This window comes from Vidua chalybeata, chromosome 13, assembly GCF_026979565.1.
Source record: "Vidua chalybeata isolate OUT-0048 chromosome 13, bVidCha1 merged haplotype, whole genome shotgun sequence".
Classification (NCBI taxonomy): Eukaryota; Metazoa; Chordata; class Aves; order Passeriformes; family Viduidae; genus Vidua; species Vidua chalybeata.
Genome location: NC_071542.1, coordinates 18,670,552 through 18,697,102, shown reverse-complemented (window position 1 = coordinate 18,697,102; position 26,551 = coordinate 18,670,552). Strand labels below are relative to the sequence as shown.

Here is a 26,551-nt window from a genome sequence, read left to right as displayed (position 1 = left end):
CACTGTGGCTGAATATTTCTTGCAAAACTTCTCTTCCAAGGAGAGTTTTCCCCTTCCAAAGCACTTTCCTTTCTACCTGTGCCTGCTGAAAAGTTCTGCTGAGGTGGCACTCACTTTTAAAACACAAATGACAGTGGGATGGGATGGGATGGGATGGGATGGGATGGGATGGGATGGGATGGGATGGGATGGGATGGGATGGGATGGGATGGGATGGGATAAATAGCATAGCATAGCATAGCATAGAATAGAAAATAGAATAGAATAGAATAGAATAGAATAGAATAGAATAGAATAGAATAGAATAGAATAGAAATGTTGTGCTCTTGAACTCAGGTTTATCTTCACAGCTCTCTTGATTCCTCCACCCACTGGAACTTCTCCTATCCCTGAACATCTTTAGCTGGCTGCATTACAGCCAAATAGTGCAGCATGTATCTGTCTACAGCTTGTAAGGATTAATGGTGTGGGTGATGCCAGTAATCCAAGTCACACTGATTTGAGAATGGAAGAGCATAAACTTCAAGGTGTACACTAACCAGTGCTGTGGCAGTTCCTGATGTTTGGAAATGCTGGGCTATTTAGCACCAGATACTCTACTCATGTCCCAAATTATACAGCTGCTCATATCCACCAAACCCTAACGAGTTTCCAGGCTTGTCCTGCTCTGAGTGTGACACGTGAAATGTTCTGGGCTGTGTTTTTCCTTCCTGCCCACATCTCATTAACATCTGTCTCTTCATTAGTTGTCATCCTCTGTCTGGGGAGTGCAGCTGCAAGGCTGGCTGGGCTGGGCTCTACTGCAACGAGACGTGTCCCGTGGGCTACTACGGCGAGGGCTGCCAGGTGCCCTGTCCCTGCCACAACGGGGCCGACTGTGACAGCATCACTGGCAGCTGCATCTGCGCCCCAGGCTTCATGGTGAGTGGGGCTGGGTGTGGGGAGGGCTTTCATAAAGTGGCTGCAAAAATAAAAGAGGGGTTTCATCTGATTTGAAATTATATTTGCACAGAAGCAGCCAAACGTGGGTCATTTCGCCCATTCTGTGCTAAGTCCACATTGCTGTCCTTTGAGCAGTGTCAGTCTGTGGCTGTTGGTTGTTTAGTTAACATCTCTGTTCTAACTTTATTGCTGTTATAAAGATATGGTTTCCCATAGTATATTCCAAGTCAAGACAACAAAAAAGGTGTCAGATTATTGTCTGCCTGGAAGAGCAGAGAAAGAATTCTCATGGCCATTCAGCATGTTCCTTGTCAATCACACTGTGATTTTAATAGATGAAGATATTTTAAAATGTTACAAATGATAGAGCAATTTATGTCTTTTCTGAGCCTGTGTGGCAGGTGTCTTTTCCAAGCATCAGAAAGAGCTGCAGACATTCTGAGGTAAACAAGCATTGCATTTTATAGTTGAGATGTAAAATGGCTGAAGAAACCAGCCAAGATGAAAACATCATAACTTCAGAGTTAACAATTGCAGCAGAAAGTATTGGGACATGGATCCAGGTGTCCAGTCCTGCTAAGGCTGGGCAAAATGGAATTCTTGCCAGTAAGTTCCCTGGTTATCTGTATATGAAGCTCCTCCCCCTCAGAAGCACACTGTGGAGTAGAAGTGCAGTAGTGTTTAAGAAACAATATTTCCTAAAGGAAAAAAAATACTTTAAAGAGAGAATTCCACCAAACTTCACAAAAAGTTGTCTCTCTCTGTCCTTCATTTTACATTATCTGTCCCCACAGGCCTATCTATGTTTTCTATACAATTATAACAATTATGAATTATAATTACTAAGTTCACTAGAAATCAAGGCACAGGCTGCACAGCTGGGACAGATCTGTAGTGGGGATGTCCTGTATGAGATTAGTGGGATGCCAAAGACATTTCTGCCTCCCTTCCTTCTAATTCCACACCTGAGCTTGTGACCCTCAACTGGCATATGCAGAGCTGTGCAATTGGAGCTATGGCTTAAAGACACTTTTGTTCTCTGCCTCATGTCAGCAGCTGAACCTGAAAGTTGGAGCTTTCACTGATTTCCAGGGGTTGTCTCAATGCCAGATTTATTTAGGTGTGAGGGGCTGGACTCAAAAGCATCTGTGCAAGATAATGGTACTTAGAGAGGGGGATGGAGAGGGGGAAGGAAAAGGTCTTTGAGGTTTGATTCCCAACTCCACAACCAGAAAACAAGAATTTATCTTCTCTATACAGTAGTTGATACACAAGTGGAGGAAGGATGAAGGCAGCAGCATGTTAGCAACAACTACAAAATAAAAAGATGCTAAGATCCTCCTTCTTATTAGGAATGCTGTCCAAATTTGCAGCACAAAAGCATTTAGAGACCCTTTACTGTACACATTTTAAAAAAGCATACCTTGTCCAATATACATTGCCCCAAGGCAGCATTAGTGGAGGCAGAAAGCCTGGGAAGTTCCTATTGCATTGCTTCAAAATAATATTTAATCTCATAATAAAGAGCTTTCTTGCATTGACATTTAAACAGCTTGGTTATTGAGGATAGCTCTATAATCACTGAAGCATATTTAGGCATTAGTATCATTGCTCTCACATAATATATTATAATCTCTGGCAATTAGTCCATGAGGGGAAGTAAAGCCTTGAAATTGCTAATTTATTGCCTCTGAAGCATATTTGTCATTCGTGTGCATGCCAGATGAGCTGCAATGGTTCTTTCAAGTGCTGCAGAACACAGGCTGTGCAGAAAAGTTGCTGGGAACCTTCCCCTCCCACCCGGGGCGTTATCCTGCCAGGATGCTCCGGGCAGGGAGGAGGGAGCTAGAAAAGGTTGTGGGGCCAGAACCAGACTGGAAGTGCCCTATGCCAATGACACACTCCAAGCCAGGCTTTCCCTTCAGATATCCCTGCCTGGCTCTTGCTGAGGCAGCAGGGGAGCTTTGCCTGGGGTCGAGCTTTGCCCTTGAATGGGGTGAGCGCCGGTTCCGAGCTCAGGATGTGTCCTCTGGCAGAGCTGGCAGAGCAGTGCTGTTAATGCAGAGCTGGGCACAGCTAATTATTCACAAAAGCCAGAAATGAATCCCTCTTGCTTTTTCGAGTATGAGGCTTGGCTGAGGCAGCCACGCAGGCAGGAATTTTGCCATATAATTGGAAAGAATAAAACCAGGAGCAACATCTTATATTTTACAGCAATGTTTGATCTACTTGTGACCCTAGAGCAGAGCAGTCTGAGGGGCTTCTCAGGAAGGGGAAAAGGAAGAAAAAATGGTGGGAGAGGGGTTATAGCTGCTGAATTTATCTGCAAAGGCAGAGGGGTTGGACCCACAGGACTTTGGGATTACTGGCTGCCTGGAATATGTAGTGCCCAAGGAAGGACAGTGTTTTCCTGACAAAGCACTCCTCCTGCCCACTCCTCCAGCACAGATGGTGGGTTTTTAACTCACCCTGCCTGTGTCAGGGCAGCTGGGCTGGGTTTCAGGATGAATCATCTGCTCTCGCAGCCAAAACAGGGACATTTTGTTGGGATGCAGAACAAGCCATTAAAAACACAAAGCATCTGGTCACCTTTATTAAATGTATTAAGTGAAAAGGCAGCCATCCCATAGGCTGCCATGTTCGTGAGGAGAGCACTTAATTGTTGGAGATTTAAGCAGATTCAAGTTGTAAAATAAAAATTTATATGGTAGCTTAAAGAAAATACATTATTTATTAGCTGTGACATTTCCAAAAATTAAAATGCCCAAGCTAAATAGTGGTGAGCTTGCAGTTTAGGATAGAATTTCAAAACATCTTCTGCCTTATTTTTTCTGTGAATGTTTTGGGTCGAACTCAAGAGTCAGATTTGCATATGTCTGGCTCCAAACCCAAATGACAAAGTTGTAAAACTGTTATTGAGTATCAGGGTATTTGTGTGAGGTGCTGCTGTGATCCCCCCACAGCATGGGGGGATGGCTCTGTTTTACCTCTGTGGGTTCTGAACCACCTTGCAGAACTGAGTATGGATTTGGCTGAGGGATCCACGACCCAAACCAGGCAGTTCTTGGAGGCAGCACACAGGGCAATGGAAACAGGATAATGGTAGAGGAGACACAACAAAATCCTCCCCAAAATCACAGACCTATTCCCCATTGCTCCACAGGCCTGTTGGGAATGCTTTGCTTCCTGCATCCCACTTGTAAAGGAGGATAAAGGCTGTATCAGTTTAACTCGGATGGTTGCAGGGAATCATCATTACAAGCACACCAAGAGGGCACTTCCCTCCAGCTGGGACTTTTAACATATTTGAGGGTTTCCTCTTAGCACTGAAGTGATGAATTGCCAGAACGCTCTTCTGAAGAATGGTTTTCTAAAGCTGTTCTGCTGCCATCTCGCTTGTGACCAGAAGGAACCTGGCAAACACACACAGGGAGTGCACAGATCAGCCCTAAAAAGCACCAGGGAGAGTCTTGAATGGTAGAAATTGGATCCTCGCTCCCATGTGGAAATGGCTGCTGCTTGCAATAAATTATCTGGATGTAATTATGGGGATGGTGAGAGGGGATATACTAACTTGTACCTCCCCCTCCTTCCAAATTCTGCTCCAACATGTTCTCCTATAAGTCCAGTGAACTCAGGTGTGCAGGAGGGACATAAAAGAAAGCGGGACTTGCCATGTCCTCTCTCTCTTCTTTTGTTTTTGGTTCATTGAATTTTATTCCTGTAATTCAATAAACATGGTGGAGAAGGCCAGAGGATATGAATTAAATATGACAGGAGACCACAGGAATCCTGACCTTGTGTCTCACAAGGAAATCTTGAAACCAACTCCCTGCACATACCCATCAGCATTTTAGCTGCTGAAATCATTATAAATGCTATTTAGATACAAGTAACCTCACCTTCTCCCTTGCACAGCTAATTGCAGCTTCCCTGAAAGCAGTGGCCACCTAGAGACCTCATCCCGTGCTACGCCTTTGTTTCTTTATGGATGCTTTGTTTCTTCTTTTGAAAAATGAGTTTAACTTCAAATGCTTCCATTCTGTGTGTTGTGGCAAGGAGAGTTGTAGTTAAAACATTTCTCAGCCTAAGACACTCTGAGAAAACTTTTAACACTTCTCTGTGGAATGTGGTCAGCTTTTACTTCAGCGGGCACTTAGGTCTATATTTCACATCCAGATGACAGAACTTATATTACTTTAAAGAGTTCATCTATTTATGCTGCTATTTTTTGAAGACCTGTCTGTTTTTATTGAACCCTGCATGCTGGCAAGCAGAGCAAGCACTTCATCACCAAAATGAAAGAATCCATTTTGACATTTCTCTATTTCTTCACTATATTGGTAGATCCCACACAAGCCAATCACATGCTGCAAAGTATGGAAACTACAGCAGTGGTGATCTCTTACTAGAAGAGCTTTCAGCTTTTGGAATTGGATTCTCTAAAGCTTTCCAAGATTTATCCCAGTACTGTGCATCTGTAGCTATTTGCATCTTCTGTTGGCATTGTATCAAAATTGCATTTTAAAAGCACAATTAATGCCTTTCAAATATATCCTTATAGAGGTGCTTATGTGTATGGATCTCTGGCTGGGCTCAGTGGGAATCCAGGCACTTAAGTACTGAAACACAGGCTTCATTTGGGTCTGTAAGTCCATAATTTTGTCTGGCATGCCTGAATTTCTCACCATAATGCTTTCTCTACCACAGGGGTACAAATTGTTCCCAGGGTTTACATCAGAGTAAAACTTTACAACCTACCTGCACACTGAGTAAAAGTCAGCCCTTGTAGCACACAATGAACAGTTGCTCAAGCACTTAGGAAAAATAAGTATAAATTATAGTGCTGTAAAGCTATTCAAATGCAAAGCAAATGCACACCAAATTTTGTAATGGATAATCTCTTGGTCAGTACAAACACCCACACACAGACTCAGACCAGTCTTAGCCTGCTCTGTGCCTACTCACTGAGTAAAATGACCCATTTACTGTTCCATAGAATGAGAAGGGCCATGATTATGGTCCTTTAGAGGTCATAAACACTTAGAGGTCCAGTCTGTTGTATATTCCAGCCCTAACAGGCTTCCTTCTGGCACATACCATATGTCTTGTTCCCTGAAAAAAGCATAGAGGAGAGAAGAAATATCTTTATCTTTATATTAAGAAAGTGGAAGCCTGTTCTCCTGTCCTACACCTTTAAAATTCTCTCTGTTGTCTGAAAAGAAAAAACAGAGTAAATAGAAAGGAGCACCTTATCTTATCTGCAATTGAATTTTCCCTGAAGGACCCAAGTCCCAGGTAGGTCTGGAGAAATTGGAAGCATCATTGCCTGTAGGTGTTTTCTAAACACACAAGGTACAAATTTATTAGAGTATTCCCTCTCTTCTACATACTAACTTTCATCTTTATTCTAAATATATCATTCTTCACCACTTCACAAGGAAGCAGGGGAAAAAATGGATGAGACTTCTTTGTGTTATAAGCCCGTGGTTCGGTAGTAAAATTATTTTATAAATTTCACAAAATTCTTAATATAAAAAATGAACATAAGGCTGGAGATAGAGGATCTGGTTTGGGGGCTTTCACTCATTTAAATGATCCATTTCTCTTTGAGATAATTCCAAAAGTACTTCAGTGGAAGCTCATCTCAAAGCAACAGGGCACCTCATCAAAAGGTTTAAAAAGAAAAGACGAGGGGAAAAAATCTTCAATAGAGCCTGTGTCCTTTTATCCTTGATTTACCGAGCATATCAGTTACCCCCCTTTGTTAAGAGCTCTTTTCATTTCTAGGTATAAAATAAATTCAACCATTTTATCAAGATGTTCTTGTTACCAGCCACCAGTATAAATTTTACTTGCTGTAGGTGGGGGAGAGGTTTCCTGGCACAGCAGTTGTCCAATTAACTGGAGTATCACAGGCAACAGGAATGGTTTGCAGGGTCTGGTTTCATGAATTACCCGGGAGCAGGGGGAAGATGCATTTTCTCCTCACTGGTTTCCCATTTGTGTCCATGACCCAATGTCTCAAACCCACAGAGAAGGGCGAGGAGCAGAGGCAGAGGTGACGAGGAGAGGCACCCTCACTGTGCAGGTGGGTCTGAGCATGGCCTGTAGCTGGCAGGGCATGAATTATTAATTGAAAATAAAAGTAAAACAAGTTGTCTTAGAAGTTGGGGAGCTACAAGAGCCTTGCTTGCCACTGATTTCTATCCTCAGTCCTCTGGCCTCTCCTGCCCCGCTGCAGTAATGCTGTCAGGTCTCTTTTGATGCTTTACCTGGCTAAGAACACTCAGGTGAGCTCAGGGACCTTAGACTCACTTAATCCCTTGACTGCATAACCAGGTTCAAAGTACCATAGATCACATTCCCGAAAAAAGAAAAGGGCTTTGCCTGAGCAAAAGTTGAATATGAAGTCAAGACATAGAAGAAACTGATTCCAATTCTCCCAGCCTTTGAACTCTTTCATGGTTATTTTTTTCCCCTTTGTTTCACCTCAGTTATCCAAAAGTTCTTAGCAGAGTTAATTTTAAGAAGTTTGGGAATATCCCACTGTAGCCCTGACTAATTCCTCAGCTACCCCTGAAGTAAAGAGACATAGACAGGGGAAAGAAAGACCAAGCCAGCCAGGAGGACTGTCCTGGTGATCCCAGAAACAGCTCAAAAGGGGAAGGCCTGCTCTGATACAGGGAGCTGTGAGATGCAGCTGAAGAGTCACCAAAGAGACCTGGCAGATTCAGAGTGCTCTGAGCAGGTTTGAGAGGCTCTTTTTGTCAAAGCCAGCAAGAAGGAAATGCAGTCTCTTTGATAACAGATATCAGTGTCAGTTTTAGGTCTGGAGGTGATGTGAAAGGCAGAGACATAGGAAATTCAACTAAAGTAACCTTAAAAAATGGAAGATGTAGCTGTGCCGTGGGAAACCATGATGAAAGTAAAAAAATTATATTCACCTGTTATTTAAAAAGTGAATAAAGATAGAAATCAGTCAGCCAGAGCAACACAACCAGGCCCATTACACTAATTCGGTTTTGGTCTCTGAGGAATGGACTCCCCTTTGAATTTGCATTTTCTTGGTATCTTCTAGATAGAGGTAAGTCTGAAAGCTCAGCTGATTGTTTTTTGAAACTTACATATTACTTCACAAGTGGATGTGGAACAAGAAATGGAGGCAACAAAAGCAGGCAACAAAACCTCTCTGTTCCATACAGCCCAAGAGTGAGCTGGGAAAATGTTTTTCGAAGGAAGGAACTGACACTTTCCCATTGGGCAGAAGTTTTCCTGTCATCTGGGCTGCAAGTTGGAAGGTCTGAGTTTACAAACAGAGATCAAAACATCTCACACACAATGTTTTGGTACATTTTCCACATAAATAGAGCTGATCAAAGATCATTTGCACTTACCAAGATTTTTGCACCTTCACAGAGCAGATGAAAACTGCCTCTGAATCACATCTTGATGTCCCTTTTCACTGATGGCATCTGAATTTTCTTACCCACTTCTCAGTGCTTACAAAAGAACATTTGTGTGCATGCAATGGCTGTGCTTTGATTTTTTTGTAGTCCATTTGGGCTAATAACAGACTATAAATTTTTTCATCCCAAAACTACTCGGCGTGATCAGTGCAGACTGAGAATGATCTTCCCATGGCTGTGCAGTGCCCTGCATGGAATGACTTGGTCTCAGTCCAGCTCCCTGTGGATCAGTGTGTACATCACAATCCCCATTTCTATCACCAGCTACTGGCAAATTTGCTGGCACATTGAGCCTTTTTACCATTTTCCCTTCACAAACCATTGCTTCAGGTCAAGCCTGGTGACGTGGCTGTGTGATCCATCTCAAGGTCCCTGCAGGGCTTTTTCTGGGGACAAAGAGCACAGGTACTGAGAGCTTTTGGAGCAGCACCCCTCGTGAGCACTGTCAGCCACCCAGCTTGTCCTGCACCTTTCCCAAATGGCAGGTGAAGCTGGAAAATCAGTCCAGCTGTGGGGTGACACTGCCACACATCATTCAGGGAACAATGGACATCACCTCAGTGCAAGGGAGCTGGATGTGGGCTAAGCCAGGATTTCAGTAACTACTCACAAATGTATTCTCCTGGCTCTGCTGAATTACAGGAGGAGATAATCTCCATTCCAGTGCCAACAGGGAAGATCATTATGGGGAGGCCTGGTGTATTCCAGGTTCCAGACCAAGCTGCTCCCCTATTGATTTTGATATCAGTGTTTTATATCAGTTTTATAGAGGTTTTCATGTCAGTGCTGTCAGTCAGGCCTGGTGCTCTTCTCCCCCAGAGCTCCTCTGGACCAATTAGGGATTTCTGCAGGAGCCGCGGTGCTCCGGAGCCTGCAGTGCCCCTTGTTCCCCCAGAGCTTGCAGTGCCCCCCCAAAGCCTGCAGTGCCCCTTGTTCCCCCAGAGCCTGCAGTGTCCCCCCAAAGCCTGCAGTGCCCCTGTGCTCTCCCAGAGCTTGCAGTGCCCCCCCAAAGCCTGCAGTGCCCCTTGTTCCCCCAGAGCCTGCAGTGCCCCTGTGCTCCCCCAGAGCCTGCAGTGCCCCTTGTTCCCCCAGAGCCTGCAGTGCCCCTTGTTCCCCCAGAGCCTGCAGTGCCCCCCCAAAGCCTGCAGTGCCCCTTGTTCCCCCAGAGCCTGCAGTGCCCCTTGTTCCCCCAGAGCCTGCAGTGCCCCTGTGCTGTCCCAGAGCCTGCAGTGCTGTCCCAGAGCCTGCAGTGCCCCTGTGCTGTCCCAGAGCCTGCAGTGCCCCTTGTTCCCCCAGAGCCTGCAGTGCCCCTGTGCTCCCCCAGAGCCTGCAGTGCCCCTTGTTCCCCCAGAGCCTGCAGTGCCCCTGTGCTGTCCCAGAGCCTGCAGTGCTGTCCCAGAGCCTGCAGTGCCCCTGTGCCCCCCCAGAGCCTGCAGTGTTGTCCCAGAGCCTGCAGTGCCCCTGGCAGCACCCGGCTGCAGGGGCAGGAACAAAGGCTCTGCTCCCGCCTCAGGGCTCTGGGTGGATGCTTTAGAGCAGGTGAACTGTTGTACCGCAGTGTTTAACAAGGTCACTGAATGCACAGGACACAGTGGCTCCCGCTCAGCTGTGCAAACTGCAGCCCATTCTTTGAATTCAGTGGAACTTTTCAGAGCCTTTTATGAGCTATTCCATTTCATTTTTCTCTGCTCACTCTCTTGTCAATGCACGAGCTCCAGAAATTGTCCGTGACAGCTCAAATTCTACTTTGCCAGCCCAAGTTTACCTGAACACAACTGCTGCCTTCAGTGGGATTGTCCCAGGTACACAAGAGGGGGGTTTGCCTCAGTGTCTGCCTCTACTAATGAGAACATACTCACTCACACACAGAGTTTATAATTTGATAAGAACTCTGAGCAAGTCCCAGGTCTTCTCTTTCTTCTTGTATTTACTTTTACTGGGCTCTGCTGCAGTTTTATTTACCCGAATAACTCCAAAGTTTTCCTAAGTGGGTCCAAAGGAACCAACTTGGTGCAGAAAGCCTGAAAGCCTCTGCCTTTGTTGCTAGTTGACATATTTCATGTGTTTTATCCTTAATTGGCAATGTGGCTGTGTCAAATTGCACTTCTCTTCCTGTAGCCTCATTCAGAGCCAGTGGAGCTCAATATTCTGCTCAGACTGAGTTATTTGATATGAATTTTGCAGAGGGATGAACTGCTTGCCAATAGCAGTGCCTCCTTTCATCTATCAGGCTTCCAAATGTATATATCTTTATCCACACTATCCATGGTTCTGTGCATGTAAGTGTTGGTAGCTGACTCTCCTGGTAGTTCAAATTGCAAACTGACTTTGTTAAAACTTCCTAAGGACAGGGTTTAAGTCATAGGTTAGTTTTGCATTTTATTTGCTGTGCAACTGTGTTGTCTTTCACAATCAAACATGTAGAAATGAAAAATCCTGATTTTGTTTTCTTAGGCCAAAGAGCAACTGCAATTTTACCTGATCTCAAACTCTTTTGCCATAGGGTTTTGTTTTAGGAATATCTGTGAGAGTTTGAAGGGGATCTCTCTTATCTGCCTGTGTGTGGTAACCTGGTTATTTACCAGCTTTTCAGAATTACATCACAAAAACCATTAGCTTAGACTTGACAACTTTTCTTTTTTTAGATGACATTTTCTTTTTTTAGATTTTTAGATGATGGTTTTTTTTTGCTTTTATCCTCTCACCTGTGGATCCTGCAGCTCAGCACCAAGGTCCACCACAGCTGTTTGCAGCATCAGCCCTGTTCCTTTGTGTTTTCCATCCACATTGCTACTTCCATGGCTCCAGTGCTCATAGCAAGGGGGCAGTGGAGAATTCCTGCTGTTTCCAGCACTTTTAGCTCCTCCTGGACCCAGTCCTTTGGGGTGTGGACACGAGGTCAGGTGTGCACTGATGGATTGGTTTGAAGCCATGCTTGGACATTGTCCTTAGTTGGACAATACAGCTGTGGAGGAAGTCTAATAGAAAGTTTGCAAATAATGTGAAAATATTGGGATTGTCAAGGCAGTAGCAAATTTGGGGAAAGATTCCTGAATGACTGGCTATATTGAAATTCAGTATTTAACAATGTAGACTAATAGATGATAGGAAAATAATGTTAAGTAAATACACAAAAAAAAAGAGTTCTAATTTAATTCCTGCTATTCAGGGAAAGAGATCAGGCAATCACTGTGGGTGGTTTTCTGAAAAACTCAACCCCTCAATGAACTTCAAAAACTCAAACTAATCCAGAGCGCCTGACAGAATAGTTAGAATGGTCGGGATGAGAATAAAACAGGATGGAAAAGCCATTTTTTTGGTATTGTGTAAATCCATAATATATCCAAGTCTCAAATTACTGCACACAGCTCGGCTGATTCCTGCTTAGAAAGGGTAGAATGGAAATGGTGACAAAGATCATCTTTTATATGGAACGATTTCTACAGAGAGTCACTCGATAAGTGGGAAGTCGGCTCCAAAAACAGATGGCTGAGGAGGGACACGATAGGGATCTGTGGAACTGGGGATGGTGCACAGAACATGAACAAGGAATGGTTATTTACTATTTCTAATAACCCAGGAACAAGGGCCAACCAATTAAATGATTGCACAGCAGGTTAAAAACAAAGAGAGTGCTTTTCACAGAATGCGTAATTAAGTTGTGAAATGGCTACCATAAAATGGGAATAACAGTGGGATGATTCTCCTTAGAGAAGGGGTCACTGAGGGTAGGGATGTGAGAGGTCTCTCACTCCATGGGGGAAGGGGAAGAAGGAATGCATTCTTGCTACTTATCACAGTATAAGAAGTTTCCCAATTAAAAATCAGGCAGTGGGTTTGAAGCAAGCAGATAAAGATGTTTCTTCTCATTTGTATTTATAATTAAACTGTGGATCTTCTTGCCAGAAAACATCATAGGGGCTGAAAGTATAAATGATGCCTTCTATTTCCTGTTTTAGCTGATGTCCTTTTTGCAGAACTGTTCAGACTTGACAGCCAGAACCCACATTTATTATTGCAAAAAAAGTCAGGAGGCCACAGCTGTTTTACAAGGAGGATCTTGGACTGTGACACTCAGGCTGTGTGGATAGACCAAAAACCATCTCAAATGTCCAAGCAAAGGTATTTCCATTAAGTAGCTGGGGCAGAATTGACAGGCAGCTCTGGGTTCCCATTTTGAAGGTCACTGCCTGGCTGTGAAATGCTAATCTTTATTTCCAGAAGGGTCCTGTTAGCCACTGATCTGCTCTGCCCAAATCTGGGGGAGGAAATGATGGAACTGCACACAGTGTATCAAAATCTTTACTTTACCACAGTGGTAACACTGATTTTGATGCCTTCATTTTAAAAAGGCCCAAAAAAACAGTTTTTTTAAATCTTTACCAGTATATTCAAGGACTGTGGCTTGGTATTTTGACATTTAGCCACCTTCCATCCCCAGTTTGGACATGAGTGGTTTGTTGGGCACATCATGGAGATGTGCCAGAGATGTACTTATCAGGGATGCAAATAATTCCCACTAACTTGAAATAATGCACAGGATGACTGGGCCATTTTACCTTTGAGGATATTTAATTGTGATCTGGCCATGTGTTTTGGAGCATTGTAAAACAGCAGCTGATCAAAGCTGGTTATAGTGAGAGCAATGATCCCCACAGATGTTTGACTCTTCACAGCTTCCCCAGAGTAAGTTTAAAATATTCTGAGTTTGCTCCCTGCCTCACCTGTATAAATCTGCAGTGGCCTTATTCCAGGTTTAAATTCCAGGTTTAAATTGCTTTAACTAGAGAGGACCTGGTTTCCCAGCTGGCCCCACACTGGACACGAGAAATCCCTCTGGTACAGACATGATTTACCTGCCTTGATAATCTACCTGGTTTACCCAGTCTAAATCCAATTCCCTGAGTTTGGAGAGGTCCTTCCTGGATAAATGTGTTTTGTGATATTCTATTAGGTGAAAAGTGCTGACTGCATAAAAAAATATTCTTGTTCAGAGGTTGATGATCATCTTTTGTACTCGCCACACTACTTTCCTTCTGAATACATTTAATTATATGATGCTGTATTCATTGCCTTGCTGACACTAAAGGGCTCTGCAGTTAAGCCTAAATACTAAACCAGGCAGATATTCAAGTGTTGTAAAGTCAGGCTAGATTTTTTTTTTGCCAGCAAGTGCTGCCCTGATTTACGGGAAGAGGGAGGGAGGGTGGGATTTCTTGCCCGCTTTCTTTATTGAATTCTCTTTCCTTTTTTTAATAACCGTGTTTAGGTAACTGGTACTGTAGGAATGGATTTTTTTAATTGCAGATAACTGACTGGTATTGGGCATAGTTTTAGTGCAAACTAGAAAACTGTTCCCTGGTGGTGAGGGGGATTATAATGCCTGCTGACAGAAATCCAGCTCAGGTTTGCTGGCTTTTAGTATGCAAAATCCAATTTTTTAAATGAAGGTTTTATTTGTGTTTGTTTTCACTGGATTTCATGGAGGGGAAAAATCCCTCCCAAAGCCAGGATTTGCTGCTTTTATTCATCAGTTTTACTGTGCCAGGGCATTGTTCCTTTTGGCTGTATGGAGCACGTTGGAGCCAAGCTGCTGGAGGGCAGGAGAGCGGTGAGATTCTGTGCACCCTCCACTGGAAAAGATGAATTTCCAGTGGAGACCCAGTGTGAGAGGACCCTGAGCCAACAGGCAGTGCCTGACTCCTGAGATGCACAAATCCTTCCATGTTCCACAAAAAAACCCCTCACAGCTGGGATTTGCTGGGCTGGAAACCATGAGCCCTGTGCAGTTAATTCCAGTTCTCCACATGCACAGTGTCCAGACCAAGGGGCTGCACAAGTTCTCCCATCTTGATAGGTTCAAATTATTCCCCAGGCAGCCAAATCCTATCCAAAGGCTCTCCTAAGCTGTGACAAATGATTCCCAAGGTGCCTGGGCAATGGGTTGGGAAAGGTCCCTTCTGGGAGGATGGATGGATAATTGTTGCTCTGAAACCCATTGTAGCCCAGGCACCAGAGGGTGAGGTACTCTTTTTTTTTTAATAAAAGTAACCCAAATATACTGTTAATGCATCTCAGATCAATTTTGAGGCTGTGAAGTGGGAAACTACCCAGGCAGGGAGTGAGAGGTTCTGGGGACCAAGAGGCCAGAAATGAGAACAAATGGTCCTGGTTCTTCTGTGGCCTTAATGAGGGAGTAATGTGAGTTCTGCCAGTAACAGGCCACAGCAAATATATCCGGGTTTATAAAAAAGGAATCCAGGAAATTTAACCAGATTTTTTAGAGTTTGGAAAATAACAACTCCAGTTACTTTGTGGTAACTTTTACTCCCCTCTCACTCAGAGCTCAGAGCTTTGCTAGAAAAGACTCTGATCAGTAAAGTAAAATTAAGTTGTATCTAATAAAATACTGTAGGTTCTTAAAATTGACATTATTTATAATACTTTGCTTACCCACTCTTTATAACAAATGAAGTTTCCATTTTGTTTGTGTGCATGTTCTGCTGAATACTTCTAATCCATCATCAAATTTAAGAATTAATATCAGGCTGAGTAATCCTGGACTTGGCATTTACTGTGAAATTTACTGTATGAATTAGCATATTAGCACAAATTCAGAGGTGAAATAAAATGCTGACATCCATTTGTAAAGGTTTGTAAATCCCTGTAAAGTTATAGGAAGCAAAGGGGAGGTTCTGCTCATTCCCAAAGGGATCCGTGCTTGGCATCTCCGTGTTTTGCTCAGAGAATGCAGTGTCACCGGGGTGCAGGCTGGGGAAAGCTTTGCAGATGGTTCTTGGAGGGGTTGATGATTTCATGAAAGACTCTGGCATTCAGGCTGCCAATGGTTCTGTCTTTGGATGAGTCATGAGCTGTAAAGTCATTTTTTTAAGGGTAAGGAAACTCTTTCCCATCCTTTCTGCCTTTCCCATGAAAAGGGCACAGGGAAAAGGAGACTGAATAAGATCACTGGTGGTTTCATTTTGTCCTTTTAGATGTGTATCAAACCCCAGCACAGCTCCATCACATCGTGTGACAAGCTGGGTAAAGGAACTTTTGTCAGTGCTCAGTCACAGCAATCACCTGCACACGGAACACTTGGCACAGGAGCCTTCCCCAAGGTTTTACTGCATTTTATCATTAGCACCAATAATAGCTTCTGCAGGGAGTAATTAGTAACACCCAGAGGGGAAAGGAATTCTGCCAGAGGACATCATTATGTCTGGAAAGCTAAAGACGCTGTGTAGCAAGGTCATGAATAAATTGTTTGAGTCCAGGGTGGAGGACAAGCCCGGTGCAAGTACAAAGTTTCCCCCTGCTGCTGATGTGCTGATGAAGAGCACAGTAATTTCCAATGAACACCATTAAGGAAATTAGTTTGTTCTGACAGTTTGTGTTGCTGGATACCATATGTTTACCTTGAGGGAATGTTTGTGGAGAACCACTTTGGGTTAATTGTAAATGTCACAATTAAATAAGTAAATATACAGGAGTGTATCTGTGATCTGCATCAGTGCGCAGACACCATGTCCCAGCACGCCGGTGTCCCACGTGCTGTGTGTACACAGAAATATACATTTGTAGGTGCTAAATCCATACTGATCAGCTTATCTGGCCACACAGGCCTCAGGTACAAACAGCAGCAGCACTTTGCCTCCCTGGTCTGCAGATCAGCACACACAGCAGCCTCTGCACTGTGCCCTTCTTCCCACTCAGTGCTCTGGGCACCGAGCATGGAGCATCCCTGGGCTGGTGCCAGGGGCTGCACCTCTGATTCACCTGCCCAGCCTGGCGAGGAGGGGGTGAGGGAGGGATCAGATCAGGTGTTAGAAGTCTCTGGTTAGCTGGAGTCCCACTGCAGATTACCAAAGTTCCAATCTTTTGCCTTTCAGCGCTGTCAGTTGCCCCCAGTAACCTGTGGGAGTTGAGGAATTTCAGCTCCTTGCAGATTAAAGCTCCAGAGCAAAGCTGTCACCCAGGTCTTTGTCATGCAAACTTGAGGCCAGGTTCAATAACACCTTGTTCCTCTTCTGCATTGCGGAAGCCTTGAAAAATTGATTTTCTGTTTTGCCACCGAGTTCAGTGGAACCAGACTTCGGCCCTCCGAGGGAATTGTATTCCTGTAGATTGTAGATACTTCTGAAATCCTTAATTTCACATCCTTAAACAGCAAGCTTTGTGACAGACCAGGCGCGGGTGCAAACTTTGGTGGATGTTGTTGACCACTGCTGGGTTATTAACTCTCTTTATGGTCTGGGATACCCTTTTTTTTTTTTTTTTCCTTTCAAAATGCATTTCACAGACTTGAAGTCCTAATCCCAAATGCACAGGAATAAATACAAATTTGTGTACTGATAACTAGAAAAGGATTTTAAGGGAGTTGATCACTGCTTATAGCAGGAATGCATTTTTAAAAGAAACAAGAAATGTAACCTGTTAGGGTAACATTAATCCAGGGAAAACACTTTCTGAAGCAGCCAGAACTTGTTAACACAGCCAACACCTAAGGCAGCATTGTGTCTTTAAGCTCTACTAATATTGAACAATAATAATTTTGGTGGAGGAAAATCTTCCCCTCTCCCTGAACAGAAACAAGACAGATTATTGACTGCCATCTGGAAAGATGGATGCTGTGGCCCTCGGAGTCTATTAATATTTGATGCTGATGGATGTGAGCTGGCAGCCTGAGTTATTAATGGAGTTTGGTTCCTTGGACCTCACCCTCAATCCATAGGGGAGAATTAAACATAACAAGAATTGGATGCCCAAAGCTCTCGGGGTGCTGGGAAGGGCTGTCAGTTCCAGCAAAAATGGGTGTTTCTGAAGGGCTTGCAGGTATGGAAAGTCATAGGTGGGGCTGCTTAGGTCACTGCCACCATTCATTCTGGTGTAAAGGAGACTTTTAGGGTCCCAGGAATTGTATCTTCCATCCTCTATCTTTGCCATGTTGGGGTGCTCCCCCCAGGTCTGGATTTCCAACAAGAGGCTCTGTGGTGGTAATTTCTGAGCAGGGGTGAGGTGTGGGACACCCCGTGCTTGGTGGCACTGAGGTGGCCTCTCCCAGGCTGGGGTGATGCAGAGCAGAGAGCAGGAACCTGCTGCTCCACACAGAGCAGGGCATTTCCCACAGCTGGCCCTGAGCCCACATTCCCTAAAGAGATTTCCCATTGTTTATGTTAAAGTCAGATTTGACCCCTGAAATTAGAAATAACCCAGTGGATTGATTTAGGGGTATATTTTGATAAGCTGGCTCCTGTAAGTGAAAATATTGAAAATGAAACACCTTTGAAACTTTGCAAAGTCCATATGGGTCATTCTGATTGGGAACACAGAGATGGAAAAGACCAAGTTATTTATAGCTCAATTTCTTAATAGAGCTTTAACATTTCCAGGGGTATATATTTGATTGAATTAGCTACTCCTTCCTAGCATAGATACCACATCCAGGCGTTGCACTATCCTCATTAACCTCCCAATCTTAATAGGAAAAAAAAAAGAATAATCAACATAAGGAGCACAGCTGTTGATTAATTTTACTAAATAGGATAGAAACATAAAGTACCATATTGCAAGAGTGAAGATTCAGTACACACAATTTAAAATCAGTTTATTAGAATATATAACTCATTAACAGCTGGATGCATACACTGCAGCATTATCCACTTGGGCAGGTGGTGAGAGGGAGGTGGAATTTACATATCTTTAACAGTACCTGAATGCATTTCATTTCAGAGGTCATTCTCCCAAATCAAGTTCAAAATGTTAATAACAAGGTGTGCATTTATAATTAATAAAATCTTAGAGCCAGTGGTATAGTTCAAGAGCATTTTCCTCTTATGTAATTAAGAAGTTAAGTGTATTTGGCAGTTGTCACTCAGAGAGCTCTGAAGGTCTCAATTGTCAAACCTGGGGATAGAAATCTCATTAAACCAGGTATTTTTTTTTTTCAGTTAAGGTTTGTTTGCAAAGTACGTGAGTGGATGGTGGGCAGCCAGAATGCCCAGCTCTGTCAGTCCATAAAGCCAAGGACATTAAAGTAAATGCCAACACTCAAAGGCTTGGAATAAACAGCCTGATGTTCACCTTGTGACCATCACAGAATCTTTAAGGTTGGAAAAGTGCTCAGAGACCACCAAGTCCAACCATCAACCAGCACCACCACTGTATTCACCGATAAATCATGTCCTCAAGTGACACATCCCCATGGTTTTTTAAGATTTCAGGAATGGTGATTCCATCACTTCCCTGGGCAGCTTGTTCCAATGCTGGACAGCCCTTCCTGTGAAGAAATTTTCCCTAATATCCAGTCTAAACCTCCTCTAGTGCAACTTGAGGCCATTTCCTCACCTGATTATCCTGTCTCTTGTTACCTGAGAGAAGAGACTGACACCCACCTCACTACAAGCCCTTTTCAGGGAGTTGTATCCCTTTTCTTTGGGATAATCCAAAGTGATTTCAGAAAACTAGTGAATCCACTCCACTTGTGCCTGGCCAGGGAACACTGCCCCCAGCACCAGCTGCTCTGTGGTCACAGAACATCAGCTGAGACACTGGAAATCCTGCTGCTGCCTCCAGCCCTGGCCCAGATGGTGGTTTAGAGGTGTCAGGATGTGGGGATGTGGTTTTGGGGTGATTGATGGTTGGACTGGATGATCTTCAGTCTCTCCTCACCCTGATGATTCTGTGGTTGGTTAATGTGGTTCCCTAAGGGGTATTTTAACTCCACATCACTCTCTTCTCCTTTCCTTTTCAAAGGAATTTTCTTTTCCTTCTGGATCACTAGTTCAAATCCAGATAAGGTCAGTCATCATAGAAATTATTAGCAGTACCAGCAGTTCTGTGTAGTACATGAAATGAGTTGGGAGTTTCATTCACACAGGATAAGGGTTCCTAAGTGGCACTAATTGGCTGTCTAATTGTCACACACAGGAGAAAGGCAGAGGATTGATTAGGCGTGGAGACTGAATGCCCCTCTGCCAGCCCGGGCTCCTGGAGCTCATTCCATAGGCATGCTGGCAGGGTAATGAGGGGCAGCCTGCTTTGGATTTTCTGGCTGTCAAGGCAGCATCTTTTCCTGCCAGGCCTTTCCAGGGGCACTTGTTTTACTCCACCAAGGTCAAAGATAGCATCTTTTACAAACAGTGCCTTCATTCAAAAATCAGAAACTTGCAGGATTTACTTGTGAGCAGAATATTTTAACTGTTTCCTTTCCTTCCCCCCTGAAACAAAGTTTTTCTGAAAGGTCTAAAATAGGATGAGTCACACTGGTGTGAGGCAGAATTGCTCCAGCAAAGCAGGTGGGGGTTTATGATGCTCAGAAATCTGTTCATATTTCCTTGTGCTGTCTGGGTGTCTGCTGTGTGATATACAGGCTCCTGGAGGTACTTGTCACAGCATAGGGAAGCTGACATGGTGCACATTTCACTCCTGATAAATGGATCCTCCTATCAAACAGTGAAGCCTCTCACCTGCAAAAATACATTTTGACCAACATCTTTTCCTCTGAGCTATGGCACAGGTTACACCGTGCAATGGAGTTACTTTTTAACTTGTAGTAGGCTCACTTTCCCTGCATGGAACTAAATTATTTAAGTTTGACTCACTGAAGTAGTAAATTTAGGAGCTAATTTGCAATGTGAAAGTCAGGATTACACACAGAGGAAAAGGAAACCAAAATACCTTGTATATGTTAATGTGTACACCCAGCTGTGGGACTCAGTAAGTTTACTAAGGCTTAAACCTCAATTAGTGAGGTTAAACCACAACTGCTTTAAACCTTATTGTGCTCACATTTTAATTCCCTTGTTGTATCAGATGAACAGTATTAGTAAGAACTGTGTCTATCCTTTCACCACACAAGATGATTAGTGTATGCAGCACATCAGAATGCAGTGTTAGAGCATTCTGTATTTCTGTAAAATATAAGTATTTATTCCCCTTTCCCTCCTTTTGCCCACACCTAGAGCAGTATTAGGACAGAGACCACGTTCCTGTGTTCTGCTGTGTGCCTCCTGTCTCTGCCATACGCATCACTCCTGTTCTGCTTTTTCCTAAAGTCACAATCTCATGCAAATTAATTGAAAACAAATGCAGGTACCAGCTACACATCAAAAAGGTCTGATGCACCTGCCACGTCGTTTTCCTCTCTGCCAATCTGTGGAAGATGAGCATGTACGAGACCCTTTAGGTTTTTAACAACCCTATTCTTAGAATATATTTTCCAAGAACCGCAGAGCAATCTCTGCACGGTTTCAGACTGTATATTTTGTGATTAGTGCTTCGTAAGTGATGTTTTGCTTAATGATCTAACATCTGCTCTAGGAGGTTTGTTTTTGTAACTTCCCCACCTCCTGCTGAATGAATGCCAGAAACTTGTCCCTTTCCTCCAAGTCAATCAAAGCACTAATTGCATCATAATCATGGGAAGCAGCGGTGACTGCTCGAGTGCTGAAGACTCAGCAATCAACTCACAACACTCTGCTCACTGTTCAGAGAGAGAAAGCTTCCCTGTGCCGAGCTGGGAATTTCCTGCATGCCACATTTCTTCAGCTGACTCTGACTTTTCTGGCTTGCAGGGAGATGACTGCACCATTCCCTGCGTGGCAGGGACCTACGGAACCAATTGCTCGTCGGTTTGTAACTGCAAGAACGATGGCACTTGTTCCCCTGTGGATGGGCTGTGCTACTGCAAGGAAGGTAAACAAAATTCACATTTGACAAGTCCCTGCCATCAATGCCTGTCCACTTTGAAAGTCAGGAACTTAACTATTTTCTTGTCCTCCCAAGTATCCCAGCTCAACAGGGGCTGGACTGCAAGGCCAGTCTCTGCCCTGAACAGGGGCCAGACTTCTCTGCTCTACTACAGAAATGTCTCACAGAACTGGTTGTGGGGGCAGAAATACTGCTCCTCTCCAGGGGAAATGCAGAACAGTCCTCTGGCTGCTGGGTTTTTAGGCCTTTGCTGCCCTGTTTCTCCCAGATCCCAAAGCCACTGGGCACAGGAGTGGAGGCAGCTTCCTACCTGTGTGTCCTGCAGCCCCTGGCAAAGGCTGTGCCTGGCCTTGGTCATCCTCACCTGACCTGACTCCTGCCTGCCCATCTCCACCTTGGGCTGGTCTCATTCCTCCTGCCCTGGGCTCCTGGCTCATTCTAGCTGCCAGCCCTGCCCTTGGGCCCTGGCTCTCTGCCTTTGCTGCCATCCTCAGCTGCTCATCCTCCTGTACCCTGACATGGTGACACCTCAGCCTTGTGCAGGTGTCCTCTGTCTCCTGAGCTAGCACAGGGTTTAGGTTGTGGCTCTCATTTATTTGGAGAGATAAGAAGTCTTGCCTGCTCCAAGGTGACTGACATCTTTTCTTCCCACATGTGTCTATAATTCCCTCCTGGACATGGTGGTGAGCACATCCCATGGATCCAGTAACCACCTGAGAATTCCTCACTGCTTCATGGCACAGCAGCTCTTCTGTTCCCCCAAAATCCCAACATGAGCTATGCCTGTATGACATACATAAGCCCTAAAACAGAAGTGAGGCAAATAACAATAAAATCTGGCATTTCAAACATGAATTAATGGAACACTGTAGAACCCCATTTAATGAGGGTGTATAAACCATGAGTTACTGCTCAACTCCATGACACAGAGCTGCAGTGTAATGAAAGTCATTGTGCTACTGGTAGTTAAGATTTGAGCCTTAATGGCTAGAAATTATGGCATTGGTCTTATTTTAAGTGTAATAGCTGCTTTATATCTTTATATTAAATAGCATTCTCTGAAAAAAAAAAAAGTCAGAAACAGGCAGCATCACATGAAAAGTTCTTGCAGTCCTGTGGGTCAGAAGGTCTCCAGCCTGACAGACAGGGACTGTACTCGCAGTTCCCAGAAAGGCATCAGACACCTAAATCTGGTTACAGCCAACACTGTGGTACCTCCATCTGTGTGTAGAGATGCTGGGAGATGGAGCTGGGAGGTCACAGTGAAAGGGTCAGTCTTTGACCCCAAGTTAGTCTTAATTTAGACCAAGGAAATGCTCCTAGAAACAAAGAGCTGCAGCGTGCCAGCTGCCTGTCTTGCTGTTTTCATGAAAACATCTCAGATGCTGTTTCTCCCTTGTTTCCTCAGGGTGGCAAGGAGTGGATTGCTCTATTCCCTGTTCCAGTGGAAGCTGGGGTCTGAACTGTAACCAGACGTGTTCCTGCAGCAATGGAGCGTCCTGCAGGCCGGCTGATGGCTTCTGCCTCTGCTCCCCAGGATGGCAGGGGGACTTCTGTGACCAGCCTTGTCCTGTGAGTGCAAATAACAATTTGGGGTGCTCTTCCACCCCTGTGAATCACAGTCCCCATAGCTCTGCTGAACAGAGAGCAGGGGAGGATCTCAATTTGTCTGTGATGTCTGAGGAAATCAAGTGCAAATAACAGATTGGGGTTCTAGCAGTCAACTGGATGTATTAGACTTTGCATTGTATTTTATCAGAGCTATTGCTGTGTTATCTGCGTTTTCTTGAACGTCATTTTTTAAAGTGATTCCTCATTTGGTTCTGTATAGAAACATTAGGCACTGAGTTTCTGTCTTCTCTGTATGTTAATTTAAAAAATGCAACTCAGCATTAAGAGGGACATGATAGATGATTTTGCACATTTCGGAAGAAAAAGCTGATCACTGAGAGGCTTTTTATTTACATTTTTGAAGGATGGAACATATGGCCTTAATTGCAGTGAGCGTTGTGACTGCAACCACGCGGATGGGTGCGATCCTGTCACCGGGTACTGCTGCTGCCTTGCAGGCTGGACAGGTAAAACCAGCAATTCCCTTTGTAAACCTTGGGGGTTTGGTTCATTTTGGGGTTTGGGGGGTTATGTTGGTTTGTTTTGCTTTGCTTGTGCATCAGTTATAGCCCTGCACTTGTGACTGCAAACTTCTAAATAATGGATTGAGACAAGATCAGCTGAACTTGCCCATATTTAAATCACTCATGATGGTGACAATAATTGGCATTCATTAAATTTGTATTCAGATGAGTTGAAGATGGCTCCAAACCTGCAGCCAGATGTTAGCCTTCTGTAAAAGCATCCTCAGGAGGGATGCAGATCATCCATAATCCTGCAGAGTTTTTCTCCTTGAGCTGCCCTTTCCACAGGGGTGCAGTTGTGGGATGGTAAATCCCAGGACCATCATACCTGGGATGCAGACAGGGCATTTCTGATGAGTCATTACAGCTGCTCCATCATACAAAACTCTGAATTTTCCCATTTTCCAATGGTTCTCATCACAGAGTAGTTGCAGAAAGCAGATTAATGCTGGTTTGACAGAGCTGTTGTGACTACACAGCTACAGAGAGGAATATTCACTGAAGTTGGAGAGTCTCGGCTGGAGTTCTCAGTACAATTAGACCTGCACTTGACTCCACACTGATGTTCTCTTTCCAGCTTTTGACAGCAATAGGGGGCAAGTTATTGACCCAACCATTTCACACTTTGCTGCCTAAAATGCTGGCTAATCTCTCTCTGCTCTCTGCTGAGGCCCTGGGTGGAAATAAAGTTCTGTTCCATATACTGCAAAACCACCAGTGGCACTGACAGTCAAAATGCATTTATATTAACAGCAAGTCATTTGGAAAATTTAATTGTTTTTCAAACAAGTACAAGTTGGAAGGATGCATGGAGCAAGGCAAGCTGATCAGGCAGCCAACATTTGGGATAGTGTCACCTTTCCCATTGATTTATGCCTTAAACCCACACATGCCTTCTGTTTCTGATGGAGAGGACATCCCCCAGCAGCCCAGCTCCCAGGAGCATGAAGCAAAAGCAATGAAATTATGCCTAAAACATACAATGGAAATAATCTTTAAAGAATTACATAAAATGTAAAAATACTAAGTTCTACATACTGTGTACAACAAAGCTACTTTTCTAAGATACTGGACATGTAACCCTGAAAAGGACATTTTTCGCCCAAGAAAATCCATTTTATAAGCTCACTTGCTCCTTCGTTCTCTTGCCTTCCTCACTGGCTGGGCAGCATTTGTCTTTCTCTGAACCTCCTTGCCATCAATATATCCATCTATCAGGCTTTAAAACTCTACTGTTCATTACTTATGATCAGCAGAGAAACAGCTGGTGAATATCCTGTAGTCACTGTGAGCTTCTTCAAGGGAAAAAATGGCTTTTAAAAGTAGAGTAATTTGAAGAGAGATATTTATATACACCTATTCTAAAAGTTTATTACACATCTTCTGGATGTAGCATTCCAGAGGAAACTGCAGGGACTGACCTTTGCAGGCAATGCAGATTGAAGGTGTGGCTTTTTCTCAAAGGCATTTGCAGCAAATACTTTGTGCTTACTCCCATTCACATCTGTAAATGCCCATCAAATGCAGATACTAATTAATTAAAGGTAAGAATAATTTCTGATGTCCTTGTTTGAATTTCCATATTGAGCAAGGTAAGTGTATATTAACTTGGAGGGGGTTTGCTGCAGCCTAAGCACTTTATCCATCAGTGTGCTCCTGCAGTTCTGGAATTCTTTTCTCCAGGATCACATTTCAGGGAGGAAAATATTATATCCATATTTGAGACCAGGTTGGAGTTGAAATGGTGACAGGGCTCTGTAAGGTGGAGATGTTGATAGACAGAACCAACACGTGTTTTGTCAATTCTGTTCCAATGTTTTTTCCACTTGGCTTGGCACCAGACACAAGGATAAATTCTGCTCCTACCAGTTCGAAAGTATGTCATTTAAGAAACTCTTCAGCTAGATAATTATATTTTCATATGAAGGAGTATGGCATCAGTGAAAGATTAATCTTATCTGCAGTTGTTGTGAACTGGGCCATGATGTGTATTGCGGTGCATTTTATTAATATGAGGTGATAAATAATTCAGGCTGAAATGTTTGCTTTCTGATTTTGGTACTAATTAGGCATGGCCTGAAAAATATCAGAAAAGTTCAGGATCATGGAACTTCTGAAGGTTCTCCTGCCCACTCACACCAAACAGAGAATTCACGTGTCTTTCTGATCCTAATAGCCACAAAACTTCATCTGAAACAGCATATTCTATATGTTCATCCCAGACGTGGGACTCCCTCTTGATGTCTGTGTTTTATGTAAAGATCAAAGGGGAAGATTGAACCCATTTTCTTTAAAGTGGTTTCAAGATGTTACTGATATAAACCTTCAGGGACTGATAGATGGTAAGAGCATGGAGGAGGACTGGCAAAAGAAGGAAAAAGTCATGTCCAGAGTAGCACACAACGTAAGGTAATGGCACTCTACCATCCTTTTATTATGTCATGAGTGCCACGCAAGACTATTACTCAGGACGATGACCTTCTGTGGATACCAGCTGGGGGAAGGTAATTTTCAGGAGCTGAGTGTCCCTGGCAGATGGGAAGATGATGAAGAGGTCCCCACGTCTCAAGCAGGAGATCACAAAGCTGTGCAAACCAGCTGGGTGCATGAATGAGCACAGAGGCAGCAAGCTGCTCCGAGCCATGCACATCCCCTCCCTGTCAGCTCCTGGGGAATTGCACACGTGCAGCCAGAGGCAGGGGCTGGATCAGCTCTGGGGATGGTTGTGCCTGGTGTCACTGCTGCAGATCACCAGCCAAGTGGCACGTGGTGCCACCAATGGCTTTGGAGATAGCTCAGCAAGAACAAAAGCCCAAAACGACAGTGGCAAAATGCTCTCATGTGGTAAAAACAAAATGAAGCGTGTTGAAATGTTGGCCAAAATCAGAGCTGTGACCTGCTGATGCCATGCAGAGCTGAATTTCCCTCCACAGGAAGGAAATGGGGGATGCAGTGACACTGAGGGCTCAGCCCTGCACTGGATGGAGTTCTCCAGGTTGGACATGTGTAACTTCATGTATAAATAGTACCCTGGAAATCCAAAAAAGAGGTGCTTATATCTAGTGCTGGGTTAAAAAGGAAAGTTCTTGCTCACAGAAAACCAAGTCTTGATTGTTCAGGCTGTTGTTTAAGGATTAATAAGGATCTCTTTCTCCACCTTTGCTGTGCATTTTGGGTACAGACACTTCTATGCTTGCAGCTCTGTGTGTGTGCACTGGTCCCTTAGAGCTCCCTACACACCAGACATTTGTGGAAGAGGTGTTATTTTATGTACACTCAGGTTGAAATCAAAAT

At 44.0% G+C, this 26,551-nt stretch overlaps 1 protein-coding gene across 21 annotated transcripts in view; it reads left to right on the top strand.

The window, feature by feature from the left end:
• MEGF11 (multiple EGF like domains 11) overlaps positions 1–26,551 on the top strand; it is a 272,675-nt gene that overhangs the window by 197,167 nt on the left and 48,957 nt on the right. For all 21 annotated transcript variants that reach the window (XM_053954353.1, XM_053954348.1, XM_053954349.1 and 18 more), the window contains 4 exons: positions 747–921; positions 20,987–21,107; positions 22,531–22,694; positions 23,098–23,200. In XM_053954353.1, coding sequence (XP_053810328.1) covers positions 747–921; positions 20,987–21,107; positions 22,531–22,694; positions 23,098–23,200 — 563 coding nt within the window. The remainder of the gene's footprint in view (positions 1–746; positions 922–20,986; positions 21,108–22,530; positions 22,695–23,097; positions 23,201–26,551) is intronic.